Source organism: Protopterus annectens, chromosome 1.part2, assembly GCF_019279795.1.
Source record: "Protopterus annectens isolate FY-2018-M chromosome 1.part2, PAN1.0, whole genome shotgun sequence".
NCBI lineage: Eukaryota > Metazoa > Chordata > Ceratodontiformes > Protopteridae > Protopterus > Protopterus annectens.
The window spans coordinates 908,142,213-908,152,397 of record NC_056727.1 but is presented as its reverse complement, the minus strand read 5'-3'; the positions used below and the strand labels follow the sequence as shown (position 1 = coordinate 908,152,397).

Below are 10,185 nucleotides of genomic sequence, written 5' to 3'. Positions count from 1 at the left end.
TAGGTGGTATTTTGATCTTATAGATATTTATGTGCTTAAGAAAATAGATTTTTTCCTCAATGCGAACTTATTTGACCAGCAAAAGAAAGCGCAAGCCGATCATCAATCATCAAAGGAGTATATTCCTCAGCAGCAGTAGAGCTCTGGAGGTCTTTGCACACAAACTTGTTTTTAAATCAGTTCAACTCAAGCTGCTTGATAGTTCGGGCGCATGGAAAGTGCCCTGAAGTTTTGAAAGCTGTCCAGTGTCCTGTCATTATATCCTTGGCAGGATGTAACCCTTACAGCTACGGCCACTGCAACAGTGATCAATGTGAACATTTACGGATAATGTTTAATCACCAGTCTTCTCTTTATACAATCATTTTGTTTTTGAAATGGGATTGGAGAGCCCCACCGCAACAACCCCGGCCCCAACAAACACAAAACAAATAGTAATATTACCAGGCACTATTTTTTCAGAGCTGGTTTCTTGAAAGAATTTGAGGAATGCTGGTCTTGCAATTGTTAATTTTAGGACACACTAAACTGAGCAGTAGCAAGCCCCTTCCCCTGTGGGTGGATATTGTAATTATAATAAGTAAATGTAAGTTTACCATTTTAAGTGGTTCTTAATGAGATGAAAGATTAAAAAAATAGGACAGACTAATGCCCATCTGGGAGACACCCCTTAGTCCATAGGACTACCAGGCAGTAAAACATGTTTAGCAGGGGATGCCCACTGCCCATACGTGTAGTCTTTCATTAAGTCAGTAGAAGTGCCCGATATTAGAGTTTCTGATATTTTTACTCCAACCTTCTTAAACTGTTTAGTCTTCACGGAATAAATAATAACATTTAAAAAGATCCACCCAGCGGGCACCGGGCTTATCTGACAACCCCAATCGGAATGTCAGGTAAGTGGCATCGCCCACACCGGCGCAACAACAATCACCGCACGGTACAATGAAGTTCCAGTCTTGATTTATTTTATTTTCTCGTTCTCTTTGGGCATATTCAATTTACCACCGTAATTGTGTATGGTATTAGCATGTCTAGTTGAACGGTGTATCATCATCATCATCATATTTACACTTAAAATTACGCTTGTTTGTTTATCTTCCTGTTTCTAGTGCAATATCTGCAGTTTTGTTATTTTTGCAGAAGTCAAAGTGATTGCCTCTGTTTTCCATATGCTCGTCCATTTGTCGCGTCTTCCAGGTAGTTTATACCTCCTGAAAACGCTAAATACACAATTGGAAATCATGATTAGTGGAGTGCCCCTACCACTATATTATTAGGTAAATAAACTAATAAATACACGAGACTGGGACTTTCTTTTGACAAAGAACGAGACAAATAAATAAACTCTTGCTGTTATAGCAGTAGCAACATTTTACAACGAAAACGACATCTGACCCATTGAACGCAGAGGGGATTCACTTGTTAGCTCTAGATGGGCTTGAGCACAACATTGTTGACATCGTGCCATTAGGCACGAATACAAACATTTACAGATTTCATTGTACCAGCCCCTCTAAACCGGTAATCTGGGTGTTTAAAAACGCATTTTGACCAATGGTAAACGAGGCTGTAAAAATATGTCAGCGTCGATTTAAGAAAGGACCAGCCCGCTCCCTGTTATTGTACACAGGTTGTCACAGCCATTAGCACGGTGGAAGGATGCCGAGGAGGATGCTGTAGAGGAAGCGCTGTGTCCCCAGACAGCCCCCACTCTCACCAAGCGAAGTGACAGCTGTGGTTTGAGGCGTCGCTGAGCTCTGTCTCTTATAGAGTCGCTCACCGAGGTAGAGCTTTGATTGTCACTGTTTATGTTTGTAAGAGAGTGAATCAACGAGGGCTCTCCTTTTACTCAGTGCAATAACTGACTGGCGTGCCTGGTAGCCAAAGCAAGCGCCCCTGTTGCCACTACTGTCCTGGGCACTTGAAAAAAAATTCGAACCTCAGCTAAACAAGAGTTTACTGTGCCCGCTATTGCTAGAGGGGCTGAATTATCATCTGCGTCTACAGTAATGCCCGGTCCAGATCACAAAGACACAGATCTTTCTGAGAAAGGCATGTCGTCCTCCACCAGTGGAGTCGTGGTTCAGGTTCGGGAGAAGAAAGGTCCCCTACGGGCTGCCATTCCCTACATGCCCTTTCCACTGGCTGTCGTCTGCTTGTTTCTCAACACGTTTGTCCCTGGACTTGGTGAGTACTACTGCTTACTGCTGTGTGTTTAACTGGACGGGGCAATGATTCTGGAACCCTAGCGAGGGGTCACTAAGTGGGCGCTGTATGAGCTCCATGACAGCTGTTTGCAATTACAGTAACATAATATCACTCAAATGCTGACCAGTGACCGAAAAAGTTTCCTACCCTTATAAGTCTCTACTTTGAAGGCTTGCTCTCTTCCCACGTTAGTCGTTCCAGTGCTGCAAGTGTAATCGGTCGGTGTTTACTTTTATTTTTTATTTATTTTATAAATTGACCAGGTAGATGGGATGATTGTTCCAATGACCATTTTTATCAAAGATGCGTGCGACAAGGCAGTATTAAATGTAACTTTTAAATGGATTAAAAGACCTTGGTTTCAAAAATGTATGACCCGCGTTTCTTATGAAGCCATACTTCACAGTTTTTTGTTTTTCTGTACTCTGTAAGAAATGCTTTATATGAGTTGGAGACAACTTTACTTTGGTGTATTGATTAGCATTGTGGCCCGGGCTCAGTGGTTAACATAGCTGTGTCACAGGCCCGAGGGAGGAATGGGGTCCTGGCTTTGGTCACTGTCTACATACCTAGTATACCGCTTAGCCTTACAGAGCAAAAAATCTGGACAAAACCAAAAATAATGGGAGGACAAAGGCCCCAAAACAGAGACAGTTTTTAAATACTGCTTCAATAAACTTATATAGTTGCTAGATTAACAGGTTTGTATTATCATGCATTTTCTGAAGCATAGGACATCGTTATTTCTTATTTAGTGATTTCAGTCTTCAATGCTTTGCCAGAAAAACTCAAATTTTATAAGGAGCAGACCAAAAATATGAGTCAAAAATGTGTACATTCTGCAAAAATCAGGACAGATGAGAGGTCTAGAGAATGTGTCGCTTGTATGATAATGTGCCTTTAACATGGGGTTACTCTGGCTTGCTCTAAAGCAGGTTGACTGTCATGCTAAACTTTAAATGTTGTCTGTCTGATTGTCAAGCCATCTATATCTGTGTATATGTATGTATGTGTGTGTATGTGTGTGTGCATATAAATATTTCTGTATGTATGTATATATCCATACATATGCAAACACACAGGTGACTTTTCATACCTCTCAACCTCTTAGTGCAAGACATCTAGACAAATTCAGAAATAATGGTAGGACAAAGGCCCAAAAAATAGGAACAGTTTTTAAATATTGCTAGAATCTTGATAGAATAGTGTGTTCTGCATTAGCATGCATTTTTCTGAAAGGTATGAATGCTGAAAATTGTGTCATTACTTCATTTTTCAACGATTTGCCAAAAAACGCAGATTTTATGAGACTAGACCAAAAATATGAGGTGAAAATCTGGACGGTCCGCAAAAATCTAGACAGTTGAAAGGTATGTATTTTGGCTTGGTGTAGCTGGGATGTCTTTATAGTGTTGCTTACTTTAGACTACCTTAATGTTCAGCTGTTTCATTTTTACTGCCCAGAAAGTGAGCTGGAGCAACCAGTACAGTGTGAATGCACGTGTTTCTTGCCCTATATTAAGAAAAATAAATACATAAATACATTTATTGTAAGAAATGGTTCCAGGTATGCATCCATTTATCAGTTCAGGACAGTTAGAGAACTGTTCATTATTTTCATCATTTCAAATTAAGAGCTAGTATTATGATGTGAACAATGGACAGGATTGGGCAGAACTAATTTGGTGTCTGACAATCTGTTCAGCATGACAACCTGCCATGTTTTCAGTGATACACTACTACAGAGGGTGGCCATATGGAAAGTTGCTTTTAACCCAAAGCATGCTGTGTGAAGCAGCTACCCTTGTGACATGGAGGTGTGGTTCTGAATGCTGCTTAGACTGTGGTTGGGTGGAGTACCTTTCCTTGAATACTAAACCTCCATTTTGCTCTCTGTCTTTTATGTGTGTTTCTCTGTCAGTATGACATCCTGTAACTCTTCTTGACACCTCTTGCCTTGCTGGAAAAAATGGAAACCTGCAAAACCCTATGGAAAAATGGGAAATTCCTTTTCTATCTCAGTCCTATCCCCATTCTGGTCCAGTAAGTCAAACCACTACCTCCTGCTGATCTTGTCCTACTTTTTTTTTATTTGTTTGTTACCCAGGAAAGCCCACTGGAATCAAGAGTCCATTTTCAAGGGGAACCAGTGAGTACCGCCTCCTGGGTAAGTGACTTACTGTAAGTCACACAGTATGCAAATGGTGGTGGAAGGAATCAAACCCTGGACTCTTGACTGCAGGATGTAGGCCACCACCTGAAGCTGAAGCCAGAATAAGTCCTTTCTCTTTCAGGCTCTGTATATTGATTTAGTTCTGCTGGCATATACTCTTTGTGCATTTGCTCTAACCCTATCTACTACCTACCAGTCCCAGGTATATTCTTCTTCACACTCTCTAGTGTGCTTTTGCTAAAAAGGCCAGTTTGTCCAATCTTACCGTACTGATATACTGATCATACTGGACAACTTCCCTGAAGAACAATTATAGTGCCGTTCTGCCATTTCTGTAGTTAAGTTGAACTAATTTGCAGGAACAGAACCTTTGTTTGATAACTGAAAGCCTACAGGATAAGCTGCCTTCCTAAAGCTACTATCCTCTACATTTTTACTTATCTGCACAGGTCACCATTTGAAATGTCAGGACCTGCTTCAGAGTCCTGAAAGACAGAGAATGAATGACTGAGGAAACAGACTTGCATATTAAGTCCGAGATGGACATTTCTCAGAATATTCCCTTTTTTCCATGATATGGAGATCTTGGAGTTCATGTATATAAGTTTGGGGAGTAGAGCTGCAAGGCGGCTTACCCCCTGCAAAAAACAAGTTTAAAGAAAAGTAGTGTTCAATATTTACTCTTCTCCTGCATTTTTGGTCTTTTGTTTTCAGTGCATTGGCACTCACTTTTATGAGTGCCAACATTTCAATCCTTTTCCAGTCTTTTATTTTTTCAGTCTTCCTTTTATACATCTTAGACAATTTCTAATTGTCAGGGAGGCTGTAGCTTTAATGCAGTCACATACATCAATGGAAGCATCCTGGTTAAGAGACTTGCCATTATGTAGTGAGTTTCAGCAGATCTGTTCATTTTGTTTCCTTTTGCTAACCTGATAAGCACAGTATGTATGTATGCCCAGGGTGGTGCTTTAAGCCTGGTGCTTAAGAATGGGAGTAACATCTTCTTTCAAATGGCCAAATATCAGACAAACTAAATGAAAATGGTCGCAAAGTACTATTTATTTATTTTATTTATTTGACATTTGTTAACTGGATTGGTCCAATTGAGTTAAAGCCCATTTTCAGTGGAGATCCAAGGAGAAAAGCTCCAGATACTTATACAATTTTATGAAAATAAGAAAAGTAAAAATAAGCAAAGATGCAAAAATCAAACAATGGCAATATATTCCAGTTTAGAAATTTCAGAAATCCAAAACAAATGATAAACACAACTATGGTAGATGCAATAGACAACACATGGGAAATAACTTTACACGTTCTTATTATCTAAGGAGCAGGGAATAAAGGTGTTTAAGCCTTAACCTCCTAAAAGTGTTAGCAGGTAGAAGCAGTAGGGCAGGAAATAAGTAGTAGAAGGAAGAGGTAAGTACTGATTCTCCCTTACCAGGTACCAACACGAGAAGGGAAACATTTGTTTTTTTACCTTTTCCCTGAACAGGTATGAGATCAGAGATGGTTGTAATAGCAAGCAAGAGGTTTTGGTATGTGTGTGTGTTTGTGTGTGTGTGCGTGTGTGTGTGTGTGTGTGTGTGTGTGTGTGTGTGTGTGTGTGTGTGTGCATGTGTGTGTGCATGTGTGAGTGTGAGTGTGTGTGTGTGTGTGTGTGTGTGTGTGTGTGCGTGTGTGTGTGTGGAGGGGGATTCACATGGGCTTGTCCTTGCAATGAACACTAATTCCCAACAAATATGCATTTGTGATCTTCTGATCACTGTTTTGTATATCCACAAAAGTGTTTGCAATTTCAGTTAACAAACTATAGTATAACTTTTGCATCCATATATACATACACATACATACATATAGATAGATAAAGCATGCTTTGTCCTTGGTTGATTTAATTGGAAAGTGGCTCATCATATGTTTTTTCAAATTGATTTAGATCAAATGTTATGTTACTGCTTTTACTGTCTTTTAGTCCGAGATCATCTACTACCTGGGTAACGGAGTTTGTCCCTTATCCCCCTGTTGTGTGATCTCAGAGTTGGTATATTTAAGTAGCAGGGGTGTGCAGGATGAAGTCCTACATGAGGGGGGTGCAGCGGCCTTGCGTCCCTGCAAAAAATGATTGCTTTTGTTGTGTGGGTTTGTTTTCAACCATTTGTTTGGCTGATGTTTTTTTTTTTCAATGTATTTTCATTCTGTGATGTTTGTCAGTGATGAAAAGTATTATAGTCATATATCTATCTGAAATAGCTGAAACTAATAAGCATGTTGGTCATTTCACTGAGGTCGCTAGTTCTCGTATTGCACATTTAATGAGTTCTCTGTTATTATATGGAGACATGACATGTAGTTTAAGTCGCTGTCTGTGTGGTGTCTCCTGTTGGCAGTAGTTAAACTATGTGTTGGCTATTCCTTTGCCTCCAGAGCTGTGTGATCATGGAATTAGTATATGCAAGTAAGGGGAGCTGTGAGGCAAAGTCCCTCCATGTTGAAATTTCCGTACATGAATATCCAGGTCTGTGTGTTTTATGTCAGTGTACGTCTGCATGTGTATGATTTATTTGTTATAGTCAGCTGTATTGATGACAATGTGGCTATGATGGTGTGAGGTTTTGGTTAGTTTACTTCAATAAGTTTGTTGTCAGTGATATCAATGATATGTTAAGTCAATAAGCTTGCATATACCCATATACATATACATGTATAAATATATACATGTGCATGTTTGTGTATGAACTATTTATACAAACACACATGTACACACACTCACACAAGTGTTTTGTGTTGAACGCTGCATCTACATCTGCTTTATGCATGAATAATATTGCATTGTTTCAATGCTGAAGTATTCTAACAGTTTTAATGTCCATGTTTAATGGTATCAGTTTTTTTTACTTTTGACCTGTTATGTAATATAATATTGCAGTGGAAGTATTCTGACAGTTTTAATGTTCAAATTTAACGATAGTACTTTCTGACCTGCTTTAAGCCTGTTGTTCTTTGTGGTTGGTGGATTGTAGTCGGTTAGGCTTTCAGTGTTTTAAGTAAGACCGCAGCAAAGAATAAGATGATACATATTTGGGTGTCTAGCTCTGTATAGCCGAATATAACGTTTGCCTGCATGTAAGCCTGACTGTTCTAGGGCAAACCAATCTGAGTAGTCCTTGCATTGAGTTTCTTTATATATTTTTAATATTTTCCCACATTGCTAAAGATAGACATTACAAGCCATTCAACTTCCAGACTATATTCTGCAGCAGACAGAATATTTATAAGATCAGCAGTGGAATTTATGTCTTACTGATGCCAAGTTTTCATCAAGAGGAAATGTTTAAGTAAACTTTAATGTAAATATGTGACTTTGTATTTTTACTATCCTGTAAATGGACTCTTCCCTCACATTGAACAATAAAGCGCATTCAAAGATCATTTGATCTGGCTTATCAGACTGCATATTTTGATTACAATTAAGAGCTGGCTACAACAAACATTTTAGAAAAAAGTGTCCCCTGCTAGATGTGAGAATTGCTGGCAGCACTGTCAGTTGCTCACATTAGCAGGAATTAAATGATTTTGTACCAATGCTGCCCCCACCTGTTTGTTTCTACACAATGTATCTCATTATATGGTGTCCTTTTACAGTTTGCAGCTTCTCTAAAGACATCCTAATAGGGTTTATTGAATTAGCACTTATTATCAGAGGAGTCTGTTAGTGCAAAGTGCCAGCGCAGAATGTACCACTGTCAGCTGCATTGCAGTTTGTGCAATACAGCTCTAAACAGTCTTGTGGGAAATGTGATATTCCTGAAATGAATCATATGTGAATATTCTAGTTAGACCTGCTGTAAGATTTTCACACAGACACATAACAGACAGATATGCATCTATATCTGCATCTGTTTATATCTATATATCTATACACACGCATATATATATATATATATATAAATATATATAAAATTATACATGTATATATATATATATATATATATATATATATATATATATATATATATGTGTCCAAATTGTATATTTTATATATATATATATATATATATATATATATATATATATATATATATACACACACACACACACACACACACACACACACACACACACACACATATACATATATGTATATATATATATATATTCTTATACTTCATGCTATACATCATGCTACTCAAGTCAGAGGTGACAAATGTCATGACACCCATGCAGACGGGAACTGAAAGTTCGACTGCTGAGTCCTACACTAAGGCACTGTACAAGCGCATCCACTCATGCATGAATCGTGTCATCCCAAATAGAACCAAGATGCTCTCTTGCAAAAAAGGAAGCCAATCTGGTAGTCCCCTGCCATAAACAAACTTTGCAACAAAAGGAAGAAACTGTTGCAGAAAAGAGGAAAATCCCAGGATGCAAAAAACTCCCTTACTAGCCTCAGTAAGAAGCTGAGATCCCTCATAAAATCCTCCAAAGCTAGTTACGAAAATAAAATTGCTAAAGATTCCAAAGACATCCACAAGGCAGTCTATAGCTATGTCAAGAATCTGAATGGCAATGCTCAGATCTGCTCTGAGCTACAACAGAATGGAATTAAATATAGTGATCCCAAGGATATTGCCAATATCCTGGCAGATCGATTCAGTGCCAACTTCACCCCCCCCTCTCACCCCCTAAATGGCCCATTTCAATACCGGAAGATTGCCAAATTCCGGTAGTAACGGCCACACAGGTAAAAAACGCACTCTCCAAAGCTAAGAATACAGTATCCATGGGACCAGATGACATCCCGGGCTGTGTACTACATGAACTACCAAATGAACTGGCACCTCACCTAAGTATCATGTTTAATCATACCCTCACCTCAGGCTTCATGCCCACTGAGTGGCGCACAGCTACAGTTATCCTACTCCACATGGGGGAATCCACCTTGGATCCCGGGAACTACCGCCCCATCAGTCTGATGAGCCTGAACTGCAAGGCCATGGAATGTATTATCGTGGAACTTATAAACAAAGACATCGCAACCTTAAAATGCTGGACCCCACCCAGTTTGGGTTTGTGAAGGGCTGATTGTGTCTCCTGAACCTGATTGAGTTCTTCAAATCAGTCTGCAGAGCCGTGGACGAGGGTAAGGCAGTCCACACAGCATATCTGGACCTCGCCAAGGCCTTTGACACCATCCCCTACTCTGGAATCATAGATAAACTTACTTAGCTGTGCATTAATCCCTACGTCACTCGATGGGTTGCCAACTGGCTTACTGACAGAACCCACACTGTAAAAGTAGCTGACTCCAAATCCAGCTCCAGACAAGTGACAAGTGGAGTACCTCAGGGTTCAGTCCTGGGACCTCTCTTGTTTGGCATCTACTTCTCTGAAGTACAGGCCAACACTAAGGGACTCTGGCTAACAAAGTTCGCAGATGACTGCAAACTGGGAGTCATTATTGAATCCCCAAATGATGTTGATACTCTACAAAAGGGCCTTACAGAAACAGATGCTTGGTGCCGGAGCCATGGGCTCAAGCTCAATGCCAAGAAATGTATAGTTATCCCCTTTGGGAAAAAACACGTACCCGTAAATTACCACATAGGTGGCAGTACACTAAACACTGAAAGTATGATAAGAGACTTAGGGACACAGGTGGAGAGTGGTCTCACCTTCAATAACCACATCGCCACAACAGTCAGGAAATCCTTCGATGTGGCACACCTCATCACTAAGGGCTTTTCATCCAGAAAAAAGGAGGTCATTGTCCCACTTTACTCATCCCTTATTAGACC

At 39.7% G+C, this 10,185-nt stretch overlaps 1 protein-coding gene across 2 annotated transcripts in view; it reads left to right on the top strand.

Moving 5' to 3' along the window:
- Positions 1-1,423: 1,423 nt before the first annotated feature.
- The window catches only part of STUM (stum, mechanosensory transduction mediator homolog), a 729,290-nt gene continuing 720,528 nt past the window's right edge, over positions 1,424-10,185 (top strand). The window contains exon 1 of one of the 2 annotated variants that reach the window (XM_044059626.1): positions 1,424-2,190. In XM_044059626.1, the coding sequence (XP_043915561.1) occupies positions 2,013-2,190 (178 nt within the window). In that variant the 5' untranslated portion in view covers positions 1,424-2,012. The remainder of the gene's footprint in view (positions 2,191-10,185) is intronic. The other variant, XM_044059616.1, reaches the window with a different exon arrangement.